The sequence below is a fragment of the Arvicola amphibius genome, chromosome 7, assembly GCF_903992535.2.
Source record: "Arvicola amphibius chromosome 7, mArvAmp1.2, whole genome shotgun sequence".
Taxonomy (NCBI): Eukaryota; Metazoa; Chordata; class Mammalia; order Rodentia; family Cricetidae; genus Arvicola; species Arvicola amphibius.
The window spans coordinates 95,660,390-95,687,192 of record NC_052053.1 but is presented as its reverse complement, the minus strand read 5'-3'; the positions used below and the strand labels follow the sequence as shown (position 1 = coordinate 95,687,192).

Below are 26,803 nucleotides of genomic sequence, written 5' to 3'. Positions count from 1 at the left end.
ACCACAGATTCAATATGTGGTTCCCTGTGTGTCATTAAGGAGCATGGACTGTCCTGGCAACCTAATGAAACAATGGCTGGATTTAAATGGACCCAGAATAAGCATTGCTTCTTGTTATTTTCTCTTTTTTCATTTATTTTTATTTTATGTACATTGATATTTTGCCTGCCCATATGTCTGCGTGAGGGAGTTGGATCCCCTAGAGCTGGAGTTACAAACAGGTTTGAGCTGCCACATGGGTGCTGGGAATTGAACCTGGGTCCAGTGGGAGAGCAGCCATCTCTTCAGCCCTGCCATTTTCTATTTGAGTGTTTACTCAGCTGTTTTAGGAGGAATATACCTGAGTCAAAATCAGAAGGGACAAAATGGGGAGATGACTCAGCGGTTCAGAGAGCACTGGTTGCTCTTCCAGAGGACGAGTGTTTGACTCCCAGCACCCACATGGTGCCTCATAACCATCTCTAACTCCAACTCCAATGGATCTGACACCCTCTTCTGACCTTCACAGACACCAAGTGCGCGGACACACATGCAGGCAAAACAACCATATGCATAAAATGAAAAATATAAAAACCAAGGGCGGGGGAAGCATGATAATCAGTGTGGTCCTGGCCTTCTGAGGGCAGAGAGATGGGCGTAATTAACCGTTGGTCCTTCCGGGGAGTGTACTCTACTGTTCGAACGGCTCTGACCACACACTAACCCTTGCCGCACTGCTGTCGCCTGGCCTTCTTTTTTTTTTTTTTTTTTTTTTTTTTGGTTTTTTGAGACATGGTTTCTTTGTGGCTTTGGAGCCTGTCCTGGAACTAGCTCTTGTAGACCAGGCTGGTCTCGAACTCACAGAGATCCGCCTGCCTCTGCCTCCCGAGTGCTGGGATTAAAGGCGTGTGCCACCACCGCCCGGCCCGCCTGGCCTTCTTACATCCCGTGTCCATCCCCAACGCACGCCCTTGCACACATCAGCCCACCTTCCTCTCTTACCCCTGCTGTGGTTAAAGCCGGCATTCCTCCTACCCTGCACTTGTACCAAGCAATTCACTAGCCAGCTCTGTTCACATTGTGACTGCATCTCAGCTCTGCCCCTTGTTTCCCCGGTCAGATGACCCCTTCGTGCCTCTCATGCCCATTCACTTGGAAACTGTATAGGCAAACAGACCGACCCTCTTTTCTGTGCTACATCTGCCGACCTCCCTGCACCTGCATTCTTCTATTGCCCCCCCCCCATTGTCAGGAATGCTACCCAAAGTCCTCCCCCCTGCCCACAGCAGTGGATCCCAACTTCTCCCCCAGAACGTTCTTCCTACTATGATTCCCTCTGCAATCTCTCTCTTCTAACAACATACAAATAAATCGGCAATGCTTCACCACTGACTGCTGAACCCCTTTGCTTGTCCAGAATCTTCCACTGCCCCAGGTCCCCAGCAGTGCCTTCTCTGTCTCCCTCACCGACTCTGTCTCCGCCACCATACCCCTAACTCTTTTGACATGGTTAGGATCAATTCCCCTAGACCTCAGCCACACACCTTGATTTCTGTGCTTCTTCCTTCATCATAAACCACACTGGGTAATTCTAGACTCACTGATCCATTTGCCATGGAATTTAGAAGCCCAAAAGAATGGGAAGTAGAGAAAATCTAAGGTGGGAAGGGATTGTGGGAAATTCTCAAGAAGTAACAGGGACCCTGCCAGACAGAAGGGAAACCCTTGATTAGAGAATTTAGACTCGTGAAGGCAGAACTCACAGCAAACAGAAAATGGGGAGCATGGAACAGGCTTTACAAAACAAGTTGTACTTTAAATCATGAACAAGTAAAGCAAAGAGTCATAGTAGGTTCTAGAATCGTTGTTCCCAACCTGTGGGTTGTGACCCTTTTGGGAGTCAAATGACCCTTTCACAGGGGTCACATATCAGAAAACCCACGTCAGATGTCTATATTACAGTTCATAACAGTAGCAAAATTACAGTTATAAAGTAGCAATGAAAATAATTTTATGGTTAGGGGTCACCACAACGTGAGGAACTGTATTAAAGGGTTACAGCATTAGGAAGACTGAGAACCACTGCTCTAGAAGAAAAGTGGAGAAGAAGAATGAGAAGAACCATGAGACAAGGCAGAGCTAGAAAGCAAAAGAGCCAGGGAAAGAGATGTTGGTATGTGCTTACTCAGCAAACACAGCCTTCTTAGCATTTTCTTCTGATTTTTTTTTTCTTTTGAGACAGGATCTCATATAGCCCAAGTTGGCCTCAAACTCACTGTATGCAGCTGAGGATGACTCTGAGCTTCTGATCCTGTGGAGTCCTGGGATTACGAGTGTACACACCACACCTCGTTTTTGCAATGCTAGGGATTAAACTTGGGGCTTCGTGCATGTCGGGCAAAGGCTCTACCGACTGAGCTACATTGTCAACCCCACTTCTTTTCATTATCATTATTTAGTTTGTTAAGACTGAGTCTTGTTAATCAAATTCTTTAAAAGATACGGAAACTCAATTCTCTAACACATCCCTGGAGGGGAATTAGCATTATTAATGCTAACTTAATGAGAAGTTCCCTATGTGCTAAGCACTCTTTCAACACACTTCCTCATTTCATCTTTAAACAATCTATGACTAAAGCTTATTGATGAAGAGGCTGAAGACCAGAAAAAAAACATATTTAAGATGATCTAAGCGGGGACTGGTGGAAGCTAGTAAAAGACATCTTATTCCAGCATCCATGCCGGGAGTTATCACAGCCCTCAGCCGCAGGACAGGCACAATGGCAATGGCCTCTTCTCTGAAATGATCAAGAGCATTCAGAGGACATGGGCTTCTAACCATTCTGGTGACCTCCTGAACTGGAGAGATTCTGCACTAAAATTCTGGTCCCCCACTCTGTTCCACTGTCCCTGTCCATGCTCCAGGCTGTCCTTGAGCGACCTGTGAGGCTACAACGGGGGTTAAGGGAGAACTGCTCCTGGCTGTCTCACGGCTAATCGAGCTGCAGATAAAAGGCCCACCCATACTTACCCCGGCAGAACCAGGCCAAGGATGTGGCCATGTTCCACCAGCGTGGAATTAAAGGTGAGGAACTGCATCCAGAAACATGGGCCTGCCCAGCCCCCACGAAGCTGCCTGGAGATTCTGAGATCTGACAGTAGCTCTCCTGTGTCCCCATTTCCTCCTCGGTTGGTTCAGCACTAGGGCCTCTGGTCTGCACTCAGGAATCAAGGGCAAGGCAGCCAATGCAGCCTTGTCTGGAATGGATCCATTCTCAGATGATGAGGCATGACTTCTCTAAAGCCAGTGGTGGGCAAGACCAATGAGTTCCTGCGGGTGTGAGGCCCCCAGTCTCTCCCCGCTGCACATGGAGACCTTGACTCTGGACAGACTGGCTTACCACCTGCCTCTTCAGGGCAAAACAGAGATAGAGCTGGAAGTGGTCAGGTTAGAGGGGGTTAGAAATGGAGGAAGACAAAGGACAGAGGAGCCTTCTCCCTGGAAGACATAAGTAATGTTGGCAGGAGAGGGATATAAAATGTCAACATATCTCCCAGATCCCTACCACAGTGCCAGAGATGTCCGGCAAATCCTTAAAGATCTTAAAAACAAAATGTCCTCTGCTTAAAATGTGAACAAGATTTGTGGCAGGCATGCACAGTAACAACGCCCATCTAACCAATACACCCTGTCAAGAATAAAGGAGAACTCTGAAGACCACTGAGTCCAATCCCTTCTTTAGATACAGGAGAAAAGTAGCCCCCAAAGGTTAAGCAACTCGCCCAGGGTCATGGGTCATGGTGAAAGCAGGGCTGGAGCTCTAACCAGGTCTCTAAGTCTGTAGAATGTCGTCCTGAGCCCCAAGAGAGGGTGGCTGAGGATGGGGTGAGCAGGGATCTGGAATCCTGGCACCCTGCCTCAAGGGCTACCCCTTCTGCCCGCCACCGAGGCAAATAAGAGCCCTTGGGACTTTAGCCAAATGACTCTCCTTCCTGGCTCTGCCTTCCGGGAGGATGAATACACAGAGAAGAGCCAGGGCCAATCAGTTCTGGGTTCTGTCGCTCTGCAGCCATTTCTCCAGTTCCCTGCCTCCTAAGAGAAAGAGCTCTCCACAAAAATAAAAAAAAAAAAAGATCAAAAGCACTTTACTCTTCTTTTGGGCACTGGAAGCAAGGTAGAAAGATGAGGGTATTGAAGATCATAATTTTGTAACATCACATTCTTAGCAAAATGGCACCTCTCAAAATCAGCTAATACCACATTGGATCCATCAATTACAAGGATGGAGACTGAGCTGCATTTGGAGGAGCTGGCCAAATGATGGCTGTGACACAAAATGAGGTATTGAGAGGCAACAAAACTGGGGACAATCAAAGCATCCTGTCTGGGAGTGAAAAGGCCTGAATCGTTGCCCAGCTTGGAGAGCCTGGTCCAGGGTAGCTGGCTCTTTGCAGCTAAGCAATTTGCTTCTTGCTATGTAACCAAGGTTCACTTAAACACTGACTTAAGCCCTGGGGAACATCAGCCAATGGTCAACAAGATGGAGGATTCTCCCAGAGGTCAGCAGAAGTCCTGTTACTATAGAAAGGGTAATACGCCCCAGAGCAAGGAGGGTGAAAGGACCAGAGCATCAACAGACGTTCAGAGGCCCTGGTTCAGAAGGAGGAGAAGGTTCATGAAGATACCTGTCCCAGAAGAGTAGCAAAAAGGCCAGAAGAAATACAATATTCATCTTGGGCAAGTTACTTTCCCCAGGCTCAGTTCCCTTGCTGTAAACTCGGGCCACCTCTCACCTCAGTGGCCCTTTAAAGAAGGCTAGGAGTACAGAAATTGAAATGACGTGTGTGTGGTTAGCCCACAGTGAGCCTGGCTCCTTTCTTTTCCTTAGATGAAGGGCAGACAGCACCAGAGGCAAGCCTAGGGTTGAGTCATTTTCCAGTGAGCCCTACAGGAGGGTGAAGTACAGTCTAAAAAGGCTTTCGGGAGACACAGAGAGGATAGGAGTCCTGGGGCTCACAGGGAGGGGTAGGCTCATTCATCGATCACCCCTCTTTAATGTTCCTCTTCCTATTTGGTGAGCCTTGGATTGTTCTTCCCCTAAATCACGCGTGCAGTGGAAAAGAGCTATGATTATCACAGCAGATAGAGCAGAAGGGCCAGGGGAACAGGCAAAGCGGGAGTCTGCAGAGTCTCCTGGACGTCATGGGGGAAAGGGCTCTTGCTCCCTCTGTCAATCAATAAGTGGAGACTTTTAAGCTGCTCTTAGGGTTCTTGCACTATACACAGTACAGCCATCAGAGGTAGGCAGGAGCTGAGGTGGCTTCAGCAGTGCACACTGACATTTCCAGGCAGTGCGTGGGTAATACAGCTGAGTGCATGGAACAGACCCAGAATGCTGCCCGCCATGATGAGTGCACAGTTAGCAGCAGGCCCTGGAGTGCAGGCTGTAACACATCGACGTGAACACCACAGTCTGAAGGCAGGCGAGGGAAAGAGGGCATATGCAAAGGTTTAGTGAGGTCTATGCTGAGTCCACATGCTACAGTCAGCCTGTCAGATCCCACAGAGCTGGATTACACGTGGTTGTGAGATACCCTGCATAGATGCTGGGAACCAAATTTAGGTCCTTTGCAAGGACAGAAAAGCAAGACAGGAGAGGGTCCAATCTGGAGGTTTGTATCCAGTTCTTCCTTTCCTTAGAGGGAAGGTGGCTGTTGTTACACTGTAGTTTCAGGACACACTTAGTCCAGCGCTCTGCTCCTTTTATCCACGCATAAGCCAAGACAATTGTCACTGAACATCTGGACAAGCAACACCTAAAGGTAAGAGCACTGGGGCAGACAACACAGAGGACCCCTGGAGCCTGGACCAGCCCAGCACATCTGCAAGGCTTTGGCTGGGTCCCTTAGCCTAAGAGCCCGTCTATTTATTCATCTTGTACGTGGGACAAGGACATCTGACAAGGCTTCCAGGAGGAGCACCTTGAGAGTACAGCGGTGATGATTTAGCATGACAGACAGCGCCGGCCCCTTTCTGCCACTGTGGAGAAGTGGCCCATGTTCTTTTCACAAACAGCCCATACTTCTGACACACGGCTGCACCTTTTCCAGTTTCGAGGCCTGGTAGAGAAGCCACCAGCACCGTGAAATAAGGAGAGAAGGGGTGAGGGGTGAGAACGGAAAGACTCATGGGTTGGAGCAGTTAGGAAGTTTGTGCTCCTCCTATAAAAGGACCTGGCTTTGTTCACTCACATCATCCTCATAGGGCAGCTCACAACCACCAGGAACTCCAGCTCCGTGGGATCTGACAGCCCCTTCTGGCCTTCATGGCCACCTGTACTCCACATACATGCGTAAATAAAATGAAACAAATCTTTAAAAAAAAAAAAAGGCTTAGGGGTTACAAGTTCAACTTCTTGTTTCCCCTAAGAGGTAAATCTGCTGGAGCATCTAAACATTGAGACCTCGAGATGCTTTGACACCCAACAATGGCGTGGCCAGCATCCCAGCCACTTCTCTTCACTTTACCCTCAAGGACCTGTCAACCTAAAGGATCAAGTACCGGAACAATCATAGAGTTAGATCTCAAGTTGAAACAGGCTCTCTTTAGGACCAAGTGGCCAGTGGGCCTCGCAGAATATACCATGCTCCTCCTAAGTGCATTTCCAACCAGCAGGCTGTGAAAGAACAATCCTTGGCAGGAAACACGTATGGAATCAGCAACCTCCAAGTTTCACACTAGGAAAGGTGCCTATTTTTACTACTTGGACATCACACGGAAGATGGAGATACTGAGATTCGGCTCTATGTCATCTAGAAGGAATATGGTGGCTTTGCTTATGCGGACTAGAAATCTTTCCATCTCTCTCAAGAAGACAGAGATGGGGTAGGGAGCATAGATGCACCCAAATTTCCTGACTCTCACTGCTCAGCCACACCCACACAGCCTTGCTAAGCATCGCATCTATCCTTCTTACGAGCTCATAAGGGGCCCTATTTCCAATTCTTCCTAATTCTTTTATTGTGGATCAAACCGCCCCTTGACGTCAGTGCCGGTAGCAATGCCCACACCGTGCTTTCTCTTCCAGTCAGGTCTCTTTCTGCTCTGGCTCCAAAACCCCCAGGCCTACTCACACCTCTGAGCTTCTGCTTAGCCACTTCCTGCCGTTGCTTTCAGTGGCCTGCCTCCTCTTTGTCCACACCAACTCCATCCATCCTCTCTGAAGCCTTGCCCCCACATCAGCCAGTACCGGTAACTCTCCTTGATGAGCCTGTCTAACATCTGCAGTTTGCAGCAACATGGTGCTTAATTATGCATGGGCTTGTCTTGAATAATATGTTAACCACCTGTCTCTCCTCCACAAAAACAAAAGATGTCTGCTGCACTGGAGAACATTTTAGAGCCATAAAAGACAAAAAAAAAAAAAAAAAAAAAAAGTCCTGAGCTTGCTTCAACAGCACATACTATTAAAAAAAAAAAAAAAGAAAAAAAAATCTTGACTAGAAAACTCAGATGTAACCCCACCACCCACTATCACTAGCACTTGTCACTTCAGCCCCCTTGAGTCTCCGTTTCCATCTCTATACAATGGAATTAGTAACCTAAACCCCAAGTGCTATTACAGGGCTTTAACTAGCAACCAGCTACGAAAGTCCTAACCCCAGCCACTCACACGAGCGCAGAGAAAGCACCCGCACTCTGCTTCTCTTTGTGTCCTTCAGAACCTCATACGGTATTGTAGCGCAGAAGCCATTCAATCAATTACCAATTAATTGATTTACATCATAACCGGTAACGCGAGGATTATTACAGAAAGTAACGATGGTCTGAACATATTGACTTATTTTTTTTCCCATTGTGGACATAGGTTGGTATTTATGAAGGTAGGACAATCTACTTTGCCCCCAAGAAGTGTTCAAGATTACAAACTCTGCCTGTGCCTCCAAATCCACACCTCAGCCAAGCAGATACCAGAGCACAACATCACAGTGGTCCGTCCCTCCCTTACTCTCTCACCCCAGCTGGCAGCAGACGCAGCCTCGTTAGAGTCACAGCTCCCAGAAGGCTCTCTTCACCCAACACAGCACAACTGTCTCTTCTTTAAAACAAGCACGTAGAAAAACATGTACGCAGGATTTCTTTCCTCAATGACTTTAGGTTCTCTAAGAAGGAATGCTGACCACTTTTTTTTCCCCCAAGCAAAACTTTGTTTCTAAGACAAGGTCTTTTACTGGGGCCTTTCTGCCTGACCAGTTTGGGGAGGTTAGGAGACAACTGAGAATGTCAGGGAGCTCACTCTGTCCGAGATGATGAACGCGACAGTGATGGTCCCATCACAACCGCGTGCTTCATTCACAAGGATGCTTGCGGGGTCCAGGGAGCTGAGAACTGGTACCCTGCTCACCTGGTGACCTCTAGGTGACTTCCTGTTCTTGTTCACATCCCTGGCATTTCCCTGCAGGAAGCTGTCTCTTCCCACAGTGTTCACATTCCAGCTGGTGCCTGGTACCACCTAACTGGACATGTGAACGGAGCATGATCAGAAGTAGAATACCCCTGACTCTAATATGTAAGTGTTTCTCCACTTGCTGGTGGTGCGTTAGACACTGACTTCTTCAACTCTACCAGTTGTAACCCAGTGTGTCTCAGGGTTAGAGCTCAGGTGCTCGTCTCTCTCATGTTCCTAACTCTACATAAGAAAATACGTTGGCTACTGGCGAGTCCATCTTAAACCTCCAAAGATTAAAGTCAGTTCTTGGTGTCAAAGAGTTGGCCTATTTGTTCTCAATCCCCCAAGGCACTTCTGTCCTCACAGGAAACCACAAGGAACTGGTCAGTGTCTTTTTCTCAACAATACGCTGAAGTTATTAAGAGACCACTAATTTTTTTTTTCCACATTAGAGAACCTCTAAGGCTAAACTTTTCCTTAAAGGGCTTCTTTGTTCTTATGGCATACTGTAAATCTTTCCTGCAATTTTAGATTGTTTTAGTCTTTTTCTTTTCATTTGAACATGTTATTATCACAATTAATACCAATGCAAACATAGCCAAAGAATTACTTCTCAGCACTTACATATCGTTCCCAACTTAACCTGCTACCATGCACTCAAAGATAAACCAGTACCCCTTGGCTAGGGGGCTACTAGAACCATCTAGATCTATCCTGTGTATAATTAGCCTTGCCAGATGATGACTAACAATAACACAGTCGAACAAGGCATAGTGGTGCACTCTTACACGCCCAGTACTTGCGAGAGGGTGCATAACTCAGTGACTTCACTTTTCATCTCCAACAATGAGAGAGAGAGAGAGAGAGAGAGAGAGAGAGAGAGAGAGAGAGAGGAAGAGAGAGAGAGAGAGAGGGCATACTGGCACTGAGGAGGCAAATTCAGGAGAGTCAATAAATTGAACCCAGCCTGGACTATACAATGAGACCCTGCCCCTTATCCCACTAACACATAAGGTAGAATAATAATCATGGCAACACGATTAACATAATTGACTCAGTCAGGTCAGTGCTAAACCACAGATAACCACTGTCAGTAACTCCCAGAAAGTATTTCCTATTCTAATGGAGGGAAGCTCACCTAACCAAGAGACGCGTGCTCCTCATGTATATGTAAAATATATAACATGGATCTACTTACTTAAATAATCTCCTCCTTCTAGCCTACCACTTCTCCCTTAACTCAGGAAACCTAACAATAACTCTCAATCAAAGGTTCCCTTTGGGATCAGAAAGGTTATCTGGTCCTCTTAAGATATTTAATTGAGCAGTTCTTAGCCACAACAACAACAAAAAAATCTCTTGAGAAATTTTGACATGACAGTTGCCTCTTAGCATCCCTGGCTCCCTGGCCTCACGGTCCCCTATTCAGGACCACCCCATGTTCAACTCGTAAGACAAAATTTCCATTCAGTAGTAAGTCTCAGGTTAGTAAGCTTCTCCACTAACAAATATGTGGAAATGTTTTCTTATGAATTGTCTTGGAAGATGAAATAAAACATTGTGGAGTGTGTTATGATCCTGAATAAAACCACAAGAATATGAGCTCTTAGGAAGAAATACAATCTTAGTAATGTCAACATCACAGATAACCATAACCAAGTAGTCATCAAACCACACCAGCAAGAGCCCATCTCTTTACCTCCAGTGACTCTATACCTTTCCCACTGAATGTCCTTTATCATTTATCTCCTACAGACAAAACTTAATATCTACATTCACGTCGATGCAGGAGCTACTTGCCATTTTTCATTCTTAAAAACAAATCAGCTGCCAGGGATGGAGGGTATTCATCACTATGTCCTCAGGGACCCACTGTCAGGGAGGATTTGGCTGTTCTGTTCCTAGACACTTTGGTAAACACTGCTCTGTGCACCCCTGAGATGCTCTGTGCACCCCTGAGCTTTAGAAGAACTTGTAGGACATTTTGCCTCTGAAAACCTTTGATAGTGAGGCCTTAAAAGTTTCTGTTACTACGGGGAACATGCCCCTCTACCCTTTCTCCTGGGGATGTAAAACTTTTTTCTTCGTCCTAACGCTTAAAAGAAGACCCAATGTTAGCAACACCACTCCCAATTAAATGTGCAATACTCTCTGAATCAATGATCATCATCGTCCCATACACCAGCTGCCCATTTCTGCAAAGGCTTTTTTGAAACACAACCACACACATTTTGTACATATTGTGTCCAGACCCAGAGTGGGGCAGCTCCAACAGAGGCCTGGCCTCCACCACCTAAGGTCTTTACAGGAAGAGCTTGTGAGTGTTCATTATAAACAGGGAAATGGAGAGCTTGTCCAAAATCACCTCTTCCCCAGCAAGATCAAATAAGACATCAATAATCCAAGTAAGTAGTGTCTGCAAATTCACGAGGAGATCAGCTATCTGTCTTACAAGCATCTTCTACAATGAGATGCACATAAGATCTAAAGAGTTAAGAGACAAAGAATTTAAATAACAAAGATTCTGGAAGAAGAGAGGAGAGAGAGAGAGAGAGAGAGAGGAGAGAGAGAGAGAGAGAGAGAGAGAGAGATTTTACTCAAAGTTCTTGAATTTGCTCATTTGGGGCTAAAACCCAAATTCAGCTCTGGTCACATGGATTATGACATGGAGTTCTTAAAAAAGGAGGAATGTGACATGGTGGATAATTGGTTGGTCAACAATAATGATGTAACATGAAAACATCTATAAACTGTACAACTTTGCCTGGAACTTTACAGAGAGGCTCTTCCATGGACATGCAGAGGAAAGGGCCTGGATGATGACATTTGTTCTGCTGGAAACACATCCCAAGTCTCTGACACACTGAATGATGGATGACGTAGCTCTCCCCAGAGACCACCCAAGAGCCGTTCCCATCACATAAAAACTCTAGGCCAGGATACACTACTTGCATCCCCGAGTTAATGTAATGATTTGTTCTTCTCAAGGATTTTGGACAAGGCATTCCGACCTCTAACTTCAACCTTACCCGGACTTCTAAGTCCAAAACCATCAAAATACCTTCAAAGTATGTCCTGTATACAGTCACATGTGGTTTAGCCCACACCAAGTTGATCTTCAGTGTTTTTTTTTTCCATTTATGACCAAACATTTTAAATGGAAAGATCTCACCGAAACGCTTATGTTTTACTTCCCTTGCAAACAGAAGACACCTGAGGGGCTGGTGGCTGAGTTGGTAAAGTGCTGCTGTGCACATGAGTGTCTACGCTGGACACGGAGACACACCTGTGAGCCCAGTGCTGAAGATGCAGAGACAGGAGCTTCCTGGGGCTTTCTGGGCAGCCAGTGAGCTCCAGGTTCGGGGAGAGACCTTGTCACAAAACACAAGGTGGAGAAGCTATTGAGGAAGATACCAAACACTGACCTCTGTCCTGCCCTCTCTCTCTCTCTCTCTCTCTCTCTCTCTCTCTCTCCTTTCATCTCTCCCCTCTTCCCCTCTCTTCTCTTTCCCTCTCCTCCTTCCTCTCCCCCTCTCTCTGTCTCTCTCCTTTCTCCCCCTCTCTTCTTTCTCTGCCTCTTCTCGCTCCTCTCTCCCCCACCCTCTCCCTCTCTCTTCTCTCTCTCTCTTCTTCTGTCTCCCTCTCTCCTCTCCCCCCTCTCAGAAAACCTGAGAACCCTAAGCATTCCTTCACCCAGCATTCTTTAAGCTATGTAGCAACTCTGCCACCAAGACAGAGCTGTTCTCAGTACCACAGACTCTTCTTGTCCCCGAGGCTGAGCACTGAGAGTTGTCCCCCTCTCCCTAGCACTGCTATTTTCCGCATGCGCACCTGTTTGGCTTACGGAAGATACCTGCTCTGCAGGCATCTGAATGTCAACTCTCCTTCTAAGCCTTTATGGTAAGCAATGTGCTTGGACTTCAACCCAAGGGCTAACCCTTTAAGGTGACTGATAAGTTTTCAAGGGGAAGAGGAAAGTGATTTCCTCTTCTCCTTTTTTGCAAGCTTGCACCCTCCTCTCCCCTCTTGTCAGGGAACATCTATGGACACAAAGCACCTGCATTCTTGGCCAACAACTCACCATCCAATGCTTCAAATGACACTCACTGCCTTCATGGTTTGTCACTGAGGATACCTGAATAACCTGAGTAGGTTCCATCCCTTGTCATTTACACTGATACTACAACTCTATGGCAGCCTCTCATCCCAATAAGCATTGCTATGACAGTATCCACAGAAAAAGCCTTAGTCATAAAGAAAGACACCCATTAGGAAGAGAATGTCTACTCTTCCGACTCAAGGCACCCTTCTTCTAGAATGTAAACTAGAGGGAAGATTTCAGCTGTAACCACTTCTCTCTATAAAAGACATTTAACCCCTCAGGTAACCTAGGACTCGATTCTAATGTTCCAAATCTTCTAGATAATGGGGGTATATAATAAATGTGTGATATCTGCTTTGTGCTCCAAGTGTTGATGGACAGATGAATGGATAAATTTCTTATACTTTGTACATACATTCAACTCCCCCAAAGAGGAAAATGTCATCCCATGCCCTAGCATACAGTATCCTTGAAGATATTATGCAAAATAAATTAAAGCAATGGCCAAAGGACAAATACTGCATAAGTCCGTTCGTTCAGGTATGTGAGGTAGTCAGATTCATGGGGTCAGAGAATAGAATAATGGCCCCCAGGGGCGGGGAAGGGGACAGAGTTGGTGTTTAAAGGGAGTGTTTCAGTTGGAGAAGATAAAATAGCTCCTCAATGATATGAATGTACTTTTACCATAGAACTATACACTTAGTGGCTAAAGTAGCAAGCTTTATCTTTTGTATATTTTCCCACAATGTAAAGGGGGTGAGGAGCAAGGGGCTAGGAGGATGGCTCAGTTGGGTAGTGTTTTGCTGTGCAAGCACAAGGACCTGAGTTTAGGCCCCAACTTGTACATGAAAATCTGGGAGTGACAGCAACACCTTTGTAACTCTAGTGATGGTGGGGAGGGGACAGAAACAACCAGATCCCTGGAGCTCACAGGTCTAGATTCAGTAAGGGATCATGCCTCAAAAATAAGGTAAAAATGATAGAGAAAAATATGCATCAACATCAACTTCTGGTACACACACACACACACTCACACACACACAAATACATGCATACATGTAAACATACATACAAAAATAAAATACAAACTTTGAATAGGGAGATGGGGATGTTACCATGTTCGAGGTGAGGAACAACCTCCGCTTTAGTACTTAGAAAACTTAAGAAGTCCAAAATAGAATCGCATGTGACCTTTGTTCTAAAAGAAGGCACAATCCAATGGCAACAGCACTGCGATGTCATGCTCTCCTCTACCTGGCCCCAGTGGGGACAGCACCAAGGCTCAGAGGGAGACACCCGGCTTGACAGGCTAACCTAGATGACCATTCAGAGAGCATCCACATTCAACTTCAGAAAAACCCTACCTCAGGGTGTCCACTTACAGCTTACACAGCTACCAGCTTGGGGGACCTACCCCAACAGTACCTTTGAGGCAATAAAAAAAATGGTAACCACCCATCTTTTTTCCAAGCTTATGCTCAATCCCTCACATTTGTGCAAAACTTCTTGGCAGTGGTATGACAGCAACATCGAACAGGTATACTATGCTTTTACACACAGCCAGGATTTCAGCAAGTCTGCTTTGACCATGAAAAGGAGGATGGGGGGTGGTGGCGATGGTGAGTGGGTGGCAGCAACTCTGAGAGCAGAGAATAGATGGAAACATCAACACCAGGCTTTGCTCATGTGTGATGCCCCTATGTGGTACTCAAGCCAGTGGCAACTGCTGTCTCAGCATTCGCTTCTACATCAAAAGCAAATCTTGCGCATGCACAGGAGTGGAGTCTGGGAAGGAGTTCTTCTCACACCACATTCTAAGAGTCATTCCTGCAGGACGAGGTTGGTAAGCAACTCTTACAGATGTTAGAAGGCCATTGGGAAAACAGTCTTTTATTTAACAGAAACTTACACAGACTTCACACCAGCCCTACATTATGCAAAGCTTTATCACAATTCTACATGGATCATAACTTGTGAGTGTGGGTTTGGAGAACAGATCGTGATTATATTTAACATTTTTGACAAGGGACATTTTCTATCAGAAATTATAGAAACACGCTCATGATGACACCTTTCTTCTCTTGATTGGGAAACCTGGAGGGCCTATTGGAAAGTTTGCCTGCCCACCCTTCCTTTCCAATGGCAGGTGAGATTTAGTCTCAGGTTGCGGACATCGCAGTAATACTGTGGCTCAAGCACCTTTGCTGACAAGAACGCCCAGCCTTAAACTGTGTCGTCCATGACTCTGCTCTAGACATGCAAAAGACAAACTAAGCGGAAGCCAAGAGGTAGAACCCAGAGGTGCAGTCAGGTGACTTCCTGAGTTAGGTCAAACGTACAATGCTGAACTCCATTTCATTGGCCACACCAGCCATAAAGGACACACACAGACCACTCGCCTTTTTACTTCTCCCCTCAAGTGACTGAGCTTCAAGTCTCTACCCTTCAGTCGGCTCCCTAGTGGTCAGAGAAACTCGAGGCTCTCAGGTCCCCTGACGTCCACTCAGTAGAGCTCCCCTGCCCAACTCCTTCTAGAAGTTGCCAGCTGACTTGAATTAATGTCACCTCACCCACTGCTTACTTTGTTTGTCTTCATTGAACTGTTTTAAGCAAAATCATTTCTGTTTGGCTCTGCTGAACTTCGTAGCAATGCCTTCAGTTAGTGGGTAGGATTCCTTCCTGGAACAACCTCACGAAACAAGATGAACAGGCTGCAGGCTTTACATTCAGACCAATGGGGCTCACCTGAGGTGACAGAGAGTAGGGAAGGGGACCGCTGCTGACCTGGGATTAATTTATTTTAGTCAGATCCTAACATGTAATTACTTACTATCAACAATACTTTCCAGTGGATTTTGGAAGAACTGACCACTCCTCGTTTAGCACATCCAACTAGCAGAAATTAACAACAAACCTAAAGCACATACACACAGCTTTCTTAAAAGCCTGAGAGAGCAGAGTTGATCTTTATTTCCTTATTAAAAACGTGGGGCATTTTTCCTTAGAGTCAACACGATGCCTTTATTTTACAGTAAGCGCTCTTTTGATTTCAGGTCTCCACAAAACTGCCTTTTTTTTTTAAAACTTTGGAAGTAGAAGGTACTTTAAACAAAAATATTGTGCAAAGTCGGCACTTTTTCTTTTAAATATTGAAATAAATAAGAGTTCCCTTTTTTTGTCTTTGTCAGTTTTTGTTGTGATTTCTATTCCAGAGCAAATTCCACTCTGAGCTGGGTACTGTCTCAAAGACATTTCAAGCAAAGGCAATGAAGAATTTCAAAAGGAAAAAAAATAAAATCTTCTTATTGCACAAACTTGAGCCATTTCCAACTCTTGGCTGAGCCGAGCTGAGAGATGCGGGAGGCTTTCTCCATCCAATCCCTGCAGGTTCCGTCAGGCATTAGCTGAAATCCATGCTCAGGAAGGGTTGGGCAAGAGAAGAGGAGGAGGAAGAGGAGGGGCTCGGTGTCTGGGTTCTCTTCACCTTCTTCAGGAATGACTTGCTTGAAGGATGTGCAGTTCCTGGGTCACAGAGTGGACTGCAGAGGGAAAGGCAATGAGAGATAAAAAAAAAAAAAAAACAACAGCAGCACAGAACAACAGAACAGCTACCTAAGAAAGAAAGATTAAACTGAAGGGTGGGGATGGGGTGTTTGAAATGAATTGAAAAGTAAAAGAAAAAAAATCACTAATTAATGACGGAGCTAAGGAAACCACAGCTAAGGACAATGAAAACCAGGCTTGGCTCTCTGGTGCCTCGGACAGCAGCAATGTGGAATCAGCTGGCAACAGGGCAAGGTAACCACTCAATGGCCCAGGAGACAGAATACAGAAGAGAAAACTGGACGTGCACAAAGGTAAAGCAAAGATCTCTACTTGGAAACCAAACAAACCAAATCTTTCAAAGTGAACCAGAAAAGACCCTTGTGAAATCATACCTTCCAATCACCTATAAGGAAATGAGTCGTTCTGAGGTATAGGAACAGCCACAGAGAACCCCGGCCACTGTCCCATCTGGCCCACGACTGAAAGAACATGACTTTTTACACACACACACACACGCACAATCTTCACCTCTAATCCTGGCCAAGTGATAAGAGTGTCAGAATTATTCAAAGAGAAACCAAACCACAGAATGCTCTCCAGTCCACTACTAGCCCAGTGATGCCAGCTGTCAGCTTTGGCATTTCAAAACAGGTGGGAGGGATGCCAACGAGATATAGGTTTTGCTTCCGGTGGAAATGGAGCCCATGAAGTTAGTTTTGGTCTTTATTATGAGGTAGTCAATATGAGGATCAGGCAATGGACAGCAAGTGTGTTGGCATTTCCCCTTAGAAGCTGTTCATGAGAACAGAGATAAGACACCAATGGAGACAGACCACATGGCTCTGAAGAAGCCTGATTGGAAAATGACCAAGGCATAAGGAATAAGGTTTAAAACCAAGCAAACATCTCCGCCTCCTCCAAGTTCAAATTCCTCTGCCTGCCATGCTGCTCCTTCTGGTCAATCCAAGACATCATCCCCTGGCCAGGTGTACAGGCCATGAGGAAACACAATTCCAAAACTGACTCTACTCACCTACTTTTGTTTTCAAAGGAAGCCTGAGAAATTCCACATTTCCAAGCCCACCAATTCTTCTATCCATGTCTGTTCCTGTTCCTCTCCATCTACTTGATTCCATTCCATGTCTGTACATCTCTGATGTGGTGCCCCCTGGCTAGCTACTGTCTTCTTTCCTGTGCCTCAGCTCAGCTAGTGCCACCTGACTCCAGCCCTTTCACTTGGAATATAAGCCACAGTGACCTTTCATTTGACTTTCCCCAGGTTGCCTGCCATTTGTCTGCTCCTTGGATCCTGATCACCACTGTATCCTCTGAAAGAGTTATTTTGTTCCTCCGACAATGCTCCTGACTCCTGTGATTGGATGTCTCCTGTCACTTTGCCAGAGTTCATATCATAACCATAACCAGACCCTTTGAGTGTCTACAAATTTTTACCTTTCACCCATCCCCCAACAAAACACATGCGCGCGCGCGCGCGCGCGCGCGCGCACACACACACACACACACTCACACCACAACTACTTTTGCTCCATTTAATCCACCTAGAAAATCACAAGTTAGTTTTTGGAGTTTGTACTCTTGACATATATTTTTCTCCTGTTTATTTTGGCTAAGTCAACTATATGGAAAATGCTTCACTATTCTTGGTCTCCTACCCTCAAGCCTTCTAAAGAAGCTAACTTTTACATCCTTCCCCGCGCTGACAGCTCTCCATCACTTTCATCTCTCACATCCTCATTTTCTTTCCTTATCCCTCTTTACCACGTCACTACCCTTCGGCTCTCATCTTCCCTCTCTCCCTTGACCAATGGATGCTCCTTCCAAGACAGCTTCTCCACTGTTGCCTCGGAAATATTAAACTTCCAAAGTATATGGAATGAAATTTTAGGATATTTCCACTAATTATCTCAGAAGCATTGCTAAGAGCTCACTTAATTTTAATAAATAATTATGTTATCATGGTATTGGGTATTATCCAACAGACACGAATGACATCACCCTTGACCTCAGGAACGCACCATCTTTGGAGGAGAAAAACTACTGCTAAGAAGAACATATTACATACAGCACAACACTTAAACATTCTTTCTTGCTATTTTTGCCATTTTGCATGGATCAAGTTGTGATTCCCAGCTTTTCTTTTGACTCAGCTCTACCTCCATTCTCTCCGACAGCAAGCCTACGGCTTAAAGAACAGCAGTCCATCTGGAGCTTGTTGGTTTGGAAGGCTCCTTCTAAGAAAAAGTCTCTCTGACCACTGTGAGCCACAGCGAAAGACCATCACATACCATCCAATGACAGCCCTTACATATTGTGTATTTGTGAATATCTGGTCTAGATTGCGAGCAGTTCTATTGGCCAATGAATCTATTAGTCCTGTGTTCAACTGCATCCTAGTTTTCCAGGGCTGAGCAGTCAAGTGTGTACTGCATTCCGTGTTACTCAGTTCCTAGTCACCAAATGAAGAAAGGCATAGCTGAGTAAAAGCTTTATCACCCAAGATCTAGGAACTTACTAGCTGGAAACCTCAGCTGGTGTGATAGGTCAAATGTCTTTCTCACCAGCAAATTGCGAAGTAGATCAAGGGCCTCCTTGACAACAATGCACTGGGAAAGATACAACCTCCTTTTTATAACATCCTCGCTAAAAATGCAAAGCCTTGTTTATATCATTAGAAAACCTCACAGGAACCTACAGGGAATGGCTATAAAATGATTAGCCAACACTTAAGAAAAGCATCAAGAAATTGAAAACCCAAGGCAGACACTGGACTCATTAACCCAGGTTAAAGAACTTTGGAAGGAGAGGCTAACTAGATGTGATATGTGATCCTGGATCAGGAAAAAATGGCATTACCAAGACAACAGGCAGAATCTGGATGAGGTCAGCTTGTAGTGTTGTAACAAAATGAATTTCTGATTGTGATCGTCATACTGTGATTATTTGGAGAATCTGGGTGAGTGGTATATGGGATTTCTAAAATTAGTATCTTAGAAGTTTCGATAAATGTGAAATTATTAGGATTTGTTGTCATTGTTTTTAATTTTAGTTGTTGGTTGAAAGCAAGTCTTGAGGTTTTTTTTTTTTTTTTCCCTAAATAAACTTACTGCAGTTTTGAACCTACTGGGGTTTTTGGTGATGTTTGTTTTGTTTTGCTTTGCTTTGAGCTAAGGACTTTTGTGTAAATGTGGGGTGGGGAGTGCAGATGTATGCATTGCTGGGCAAGTCAGAGGACAACGCCCACCACACTACCCAAACCCTGACCACACCGGGAGTCCAGGCTTAGCCCTTTCCAAAGGTTTGTGGGACCTTGGACCGTGCTGCTTCTCAGCACTGCCCACTGTCTAATGGGTGGGTTTGTTGCTTTATACTGAAAGCTCTTCTCAACCCAAAGAATATGCAAACCCTTTTACTAATTCTATTCAAGATACCTTTAAAAATGCAGCCTGTGAGGAAGTTAGTAAAGATTGCATTTTAAAAGATGAAAATGGGTAGACCCAGATGTCCAGAACTCATTGACCTTGGAATTTTAGACCGGTCATGTAAACTGACCAAACCTCAGTTTCCTCACTAGCAAAATGGAACTAGATGCCATCTCTCTCCCCTCATGAGATTGTCTTCAGAGTTATAATCAACAATATTGGTCACATATTATGATTAAAAAAGAAAGCAATGTCCACATCCTGGACACAGAGAAAGCTAAGACAGGGCTCACAGTAATAAACTCACACAGGGAGCTGAGTCTAGAAATCAGAAGTCTTTCATGTCTTCTCTAGGCTTCCACTCACTAGATCAAATATGTCTCACTCGGAAAACTCATGACATAAGCAACTTCTCTTCCCAAATCCCTGTGGAAAAATTCCTAATGCGTGAGTCTGCTCAAACTCTAAGTACATGTTCAAGATCATATTCATCAGCTGTAACAGGAGGCATATTGGAATAAAATTAATTAATTTTATTCCACCATGAAGTAAGCACCTCCAAACAGCCTTTAGTTCTCTCCCCAAGTAATGATCTCACGTTCCCTCAAGTGCTATATAAGGGCAATATCAGGCTTCAGCCCATTAGGTACGTAGACAGACACAAAGCAAGCAGGAAGGCTTAAAAGGACGCTGTTGATGTGAGCATCCTATTCTTTATTAAATGCCTGTCTCTAAAATACCAGCAGTAAATTGGACTACTGACTTTAAAATACCTTTAAAAAATTAAATGCATGTTCCTCATTCCCCGGGGCTGTAGGGATCTTCCTCTCTGATCGCCTCGCCGTCTTTGGAACAGAAAATGATGCCTTAGACTGAGGTTGGAACAAACACCAGATAGTCACCTATTACAAGAGCAGTTCCCTTTACACCAACGGCTCCCTGGAAGATTTGAACACGGCAGAGAGTTCTGTGCCTTTGCTTCCCCCACGCTGGGGCTGGCACTGAGAAAAATTTAGGTGACATTTCTGAAGCATTCTGGTCATGTCATTTCATAGATGATTATGATTTCCTTTGTGATCCAAAATGTTCATAGTGATACTTAACCAAAACCTTCTAGTAGCTCATGTAACTACTGCGGTCCCTGAGGTCACAAGAAAGGGCTTTTTGTCCCTATGAGGCATCCGAAGTCTTGTCTAAAAGTTACAGTTTGTGAAGGTGAGTTACCTACAACATTCTGTACAAACATGGATCAGAATTAGCATTCTCTTCAATGAGATCTAACTGCTTATTCTTGGTGGTTGAGATAGCTTTTTAGGAGGTACATTCACTACGGGTATCCATTGCTTCAGCTGGAACTGAATGAGGTGCACAATGTATGATGCGTATTTCTGAACTGAGACCCATTTAAGAGACTGCACAGGCAGAGGACCAGCAGACGGGCTTGAGAATCAGGCTGTTGGGGGGTCAAAATTTGGTGCCATACTATGTGTGGGGCCTTTGGTACACTTAACCACATTATTTGGCCTCAGCTTCTTTACCTATAAGCTGGGGGTAATACAAGCGTTTATCTTGGCGTATCATGATGGAAGTCAAGTGAACTGCTGTAAGGGAAACCCCCCCAAACAGTCCCCAGCACACACAGGTTCACTCTGTCCTCTGGAGAAGGGGGATCGGACCTCCTATCAATACCATGAAGTTTTCTAGGATCTAGGACAGCCAGCTGTCACCTCTGCCCCCTTCTCTCTAGCGTGCCACTAGCCCTCTGCTTGAAGACACTCCCTTCTAAAGTAATGGCTGTCCCACTCACTCACACTGAGCTCAGTTAACCTGTCCAGGTTGACTTTCCCTTAAGAAAAGGTGAAAGATGGGAATCTAATCATCTTCTGGGCTCCTTCCAGTTCCTCATCAAGTTTTCATTAAAGAATATGAATTCCAAATCTGTTTCTGGTGCTCTATGGAAAATGAGACGTGAGGCTCTACAGTGTGAGGTAGCGACCCTGCTCATGGCTGCTACACCAACGGAGAATGACAACAGCTACGGTACCTAACAGGAGAGACTGAAAAGCAAGCTAAGCTAGTGAAGTAACTCAAGCAAAAGTCCCTCGGTCGCTGTCCTGGGGGTTCGCCTTGGTAGACAGTTCTAAACTATCGGTTCTTTATTAGATGCACAGGCTAGACTCATAAATCAAGTGGCTTTTTAAAAATAATTTCTTTTAAATATCCCGCACTCAAAGTCAAATTATCACTGGTAATTCCAGGACCATGACCAACTAGACAAGAGTTCAAATGATTGTGTAGACAGAATATACTTTTTATCGACTTTGAAGTTCATATTTCATGCTATGAATCCAATATCTGAACCAAAGGAAGGAAGTCCAGAGGTGGAAAGTGGCAGCAAGAGCAGAAACTACTGGAAACGATGCCCGTGAGCATGCAGGAGTATTTTCACATGGAGGTCTATTTCCATTCACTAGGATGACGTTTAGGCAAAATATCCCAAAGTGGGTGGCAGTATCTCTCAAATCTGAGACCAAACATTCAGATAAGCTTATATCCGCCTGAAACATCAGTGTCCCTCTACCTCGGGCTCTTAGGAAAACTCAAAGGGGTCCGTTTGTAGTTTTGTCTGCGTGTCCTTACTTTTGCTGAGTCAGCTTGTTATTTTATGAGTGATCTAATTCAGAGAGACCATTCAAATCTGAACTGTTAAAGCAGATCTCCTCTGATACTCACAAGTAGCCGGCTGACTAGGCAACCAGAAGGACCTCTGGAAACCCAATACCCTGGCCATCCTTTGTGGGGATTCAGAGTCTTCCAAAAGCCCAGGTGAGTGTTGTGCTTGATCAGCGGTCATAAATCAGAGGTCCTTGTTTGTTTGGTAGGTTGGTTGGTTTGTTCTGTGTGTGCATGCGCCACATGTTCATGCATGTTCCTATGTGTCTTTGTATGTTCATACATGCCAGGGTGCGCATGTAGACGTCAGAAGACAGCTTCCAAGAGTCAGTTCTCGCCTTCCACCATGGAAATTCCACAAATCAAACTCAGGCTGTCAGGCTTCGCTGCAAGCACCCTTGCCCAAAAAGCCATCTCGCCAGCCCAGAAAGCCTGAATTTAGACTCAGTCCCTTGGCTGTGAAACAGATCCCCAGAGCCCAAAGTACCACCCTAGACATGCAGGACCCTGTTCTCTGCCTCTTTATTCCTACCCAAGCCAACAGACTTCAGTTCCACATTTAACCAAGGGAAAAGTCAGCCAAGCATTTCCCCAGCCACTTTCTCTTGCAGCTGAAGCCAAAGCCAAAGCCAGAAGCCAAAAGCTTGCCGTTCTCTATATCGAGCCCCTCCCTTATTCCCAAGCCAGCATCAGCCCAGCACCTAGGCTCAGCATGCACACACAAGCCAGACTCTTCATTCACGGCCCCACACCGCAAAGGGGGAACCCAGAAACACAAAAGAGCAAGCTTAGAGGAACCAAAGGAAAGAAATAGAAAGGGGGGAAACGAAGAGGGGAAAAAAAACTATGATGGTTTTGCACTCATTGTGAAACAACTCAGCTAGGACATACCTGTTTAAGCAGGGCCTCCCAGCTGCTCTCAGGGACTGCCAATGAGGTGGACAGTCTTCCTTATCCCTGAGGCCTCGGACCAAGTGTTGCTTTGGTTTATCTCAGGAAATGCTATTGGAAAGATAAAACAAAGTGCCTGGCAGGCACTATAAAAAGTGGAAGAAATACGGAAGGCGTCATCATCCAGTGGGCGGCTACATGGTTTTTTTTTTACGCAGGGGCAAAGGGAGGGGAGATACTCTGTGCGGCATCTCTCTTCCTTCCAGGAGCGCCACCTCAGTCGCTCCGCCAGGGCCGAGCCTGTGACTTGCTTGACATTCCATTCCTGTGTTCAGACGGACGCTGATCTTTGCCAGGACGAAAGGAAGGGAAACTCAGCCACAGGGAAAAGAAGAGAGGAGCCAAGGGAAGCGGCCACTGCTGGTCAGGGCCAGAGCTGGAAGGAGGCCAGACGTAAGTGGCCCCAGGCTTCTCTGGGATGGCTGCCATTTTCTCACAAGCAGAGAGAAAGATGGGGAAGGGGTCTGCTCTGTGGAGCCACCCACTCCCATTGAGGAAAATTTCCACACACACACACACCCAGTGGCTGGTCTCTAAACAGGATGTTACTTCCATTTCTTTGATGTTTCTCTCTCTCTCCCCTCTCTCTCCCTCCCTCTCTCTCTCTTCCCTCATTTGAATCTAATAGTAGCTAACATGTATAAATAATAATTGTTAATGTTATTTATTCTTTGTTTCCAAACCTTATGTTCCTCTTCTCTTGAAAACCAGGGAAATCAACTCTGCTCACACGAAAAAGATGCTCTTGCCCAACAGAAAGAAAACCCACCTAACTTCCTATTTCTAGGGAAAATAAATAGCCCACCATGGTGCCTTCTCTCCACAGAGGGCTCTTATTCCGCTCTTTTGTTTTCAGTGGTTTGTGCTTCTGTTGTACCCAAAATAGAAGGATGCGAGGAGGGGGAGGGACACGTGGAAGGTAGGAGAAAAAAGCAAGGAGAACGGGAAAAGCCCAAGTCGTCTTTCATTTAAAAATATATATCACAACTAGAACAATGACCAGAGTCAGAGGGGGTGGCTAATCGGCCAGTCTGTCCCACGGGCTCAGCAGCCGCCCTTTTTATCCGCTGTGGGTGAACCCCGGCCACTGCGGCGTCCTCGACAGGAGCGAGGCTCTTCCAAATCGTCCTCATCAAAGCCGTAGAAAGTTGAGGTGTCACTTTCTGACGTGGAACCGAATAAGTCCTCCGTGGTACGTGCTGCGGCCGCTGCCTCCTTCTCCTTCCTGCCTTCTCCTCCCAAATGAGCTGACATGTATGATGAATATATCAGCACATGGGTTAAGCAACAGACAGCATCATTAATATTCTCATTACATCATTACAGTGTTATTCCTAACAGCAAGGTAATCAGCCACTGTTACACCAAAAGGAACTAACGGGGTCTATCACCTGGTAACAGGGATTCGGGACAAAGCACACATTTCCAGGAAGGTCCCACTTCCCTGGATAGTTCCCATCGCTACCATGACACAGCAAGAGATACACGCACGCTGTCTCCTCTGGTCCGCTCGCACAGAGGCACACGCTCCCCCAGCCCTGCCCCACACAATGCTTTTGCCTGGCGGGTTTTAAAGCCTTGTTGGTATTTCTTTGTAGTTTCAGTTGACGTTTCTTTGAACAATGTTCGTCCGTCACTTTGACAGTCAGCTTTGCCAAGGTATTACTCTCAGATAACCCATTCAAGGTGGTTAAGCCTCCATCCGTTTTATTTTTATTTTTACCCAGCTCTAATCCCACTCTTTGACAGCTCTTTCAATTCCACCCTTACGCCATGTAGTTCATTTGTGCCAAAGCAAAGAGCAGTGGAAAGTCGAAGTGTTAGTTCGGAAAACTTCTCACTTTCTTTTTTTTGTTTTGTTTTGTTTTTTGTTTTTTTGTTTGTTTTTTTGAGACAGAGTTTCTCTGTAGCTTTGGAGCCTGTCCTGGAACTAGCTCCTGTAGACCAGGCTGGCCTCGAACTCACTGAGATCCACCTGCCTCTGCCTCCCAAGTGCTAGGATTAAAGGCATGTGCCACCAACACCCAGCAACTTCTCACTTTCTTAAACCCTGAAGGAAATGCTTGCAATCTCACACACTACCACCACTAAACATACCAGGGTCTTAGCTACTCCAGAAAGTTCATCCTGTCAACTCGAACTCAAGACACACCGAAAGGTGAAAATGGGGCTTTAAAATGACTAATGAATACAGTATCCTAAAATCTGTAAAACTTGGGCTTATATTGTTTCGTACTCTACTGGAACCCTTCCATGCCAGGGTTGGACAAGGCACTTTCTTCCAGGAATCAGAGGCAATGGGTACGTGAGCAGGGAATAGGTGCTATTCCAACTCATGTTCTCCTCTGGAAGGGCCCTAGAGAGGCCCCAGTGATGTATTCACCCATCTGACTTAGAGGTCCCATTCACGGGCTAATGCTACCTGTCTCTTAACGATTTCAGGAGCATTAGACTCAGGTGGTAATAAGTGACCCACCCGATTAATTCCCGGCAATCGCGGTGAAAATACCTATGTCACTGTAACATGATACATGAGGCACACATATCAAGCAGAACCAAGGAAAGAAACGCTGAGCAAAAGTTGTACAAAGACAGGTTTCATGTAGGAGAGGAAAAAATAAAAAAAACAAAACCCGACATCCTGCTTACGATGTCCACGGATCAGTTGAAGTACCTCATCCTTTTGTTGGGAAGGAAAGGGTGGAATGACAGCATTCCACAGTGAGAAGTCTCTAACTGCCTCCTCTAAACCACCCAAAGCCTACAGCACTCCATGACACCCTGCTTAGCGCACCACTCCACCAAATGGCCTTGCTTCTGATAGGAGAGATGCTGCTTGAGTGCCTGACCTTAAAACAAATGAAAAGCACTCGGTTGAAGTTCATTTGTTTTAAGTTTCGTTTTTAAAATCTAAAAACCAGCGCCGTCTATCATAAGGGTCGTATCTTCTAAGTAAAAAGTTCAATGTTACATATCACGTTATGGACCATGAACAAAATTGACAGAATTGCATGAAAGGAATTCCCTGGCAGGGTCCTTGAGAATTAAATAAAGAGTCTTATGCAATGGACACTAAGTCGTGTTTCCAATTGCTGGTTTACCGCTCCAGGCTGTCTAGAGCCCTGAACAACTTTAGCTTCAAAACACAAGGTAAAGTTGGGGGGCACACGATGGAGAACTGAGTCATTGCAGAAAACCAAGATGAGGTCACCTCGGTCCTTCTCTCGGGACTGGGGTCAAAATGTATCAGATGGAATGATCTCTCACGCTATGCAGTCACCCAGCCAAAGTGTCTCGCCTCTAGCCAGCAGCTCACGAAACTGAAGACGCCATCTGAAATCGTGTCTCCTTCCTGCCTTGTGCTTTGGTCTAATTAGGACATAGAAAAACTGGGGAGGGGTGGCACCAACCAACCATGATCAGGCAAAAAGAATGATTTATCTACAATTTAAAACCAATCCGCAGCCAAGACTCTTAAGTCGTTTTAAGAACGAAGGAACAAGACCAAGTCTCTTTTTGATACTTGAGCCTTTGGATAGACAAGATGAGAAGAGTATGCAAAAGGTCTGCTGCAGGTCGGTCTCAAGGATGCTTGCCCTAATGCCTCCTGGGTAGGCAGCTCTGTGCTGTCACACATGGAAATATGGGATGAGCGGCCAATG

General features: G+C 45.5%; 1 protein-coding gene across 9 annotated transcripts in view; it reads right to left on the bottom strand.

The window, feature by feature from the left end:
• Dpf3 (double PHD fingers 3) overlaps window positions 1-26,803 on the bottom strand; it is a 279,713-nt gene that overhangs the window by 31,783 nt on the left and 221,127 nt on the right. The window contains exon 9 of one of the 9 annotated variants that reach the window (XM_038336425.1): window positions 14,406-16,070. The exons of 7 other annotated variants lie outside the window; for them this stretch is intronic. In XM_038336425.1, coding sequence (XP_038192353.1) covers window positions 16,021-16,070 — 50 coding nt within the window. In that variant the 3' untranslated portion in view covers window positions 14,406-16,020. Of the gene's footprint in view, window positions 1-14,405; window positions 16,071-24,081; window positions 24,389-26,803 lie in introns of those variants that run through there. One more of the 9 variants, XM_038336420.1, reaches the window with a different exon arrangement.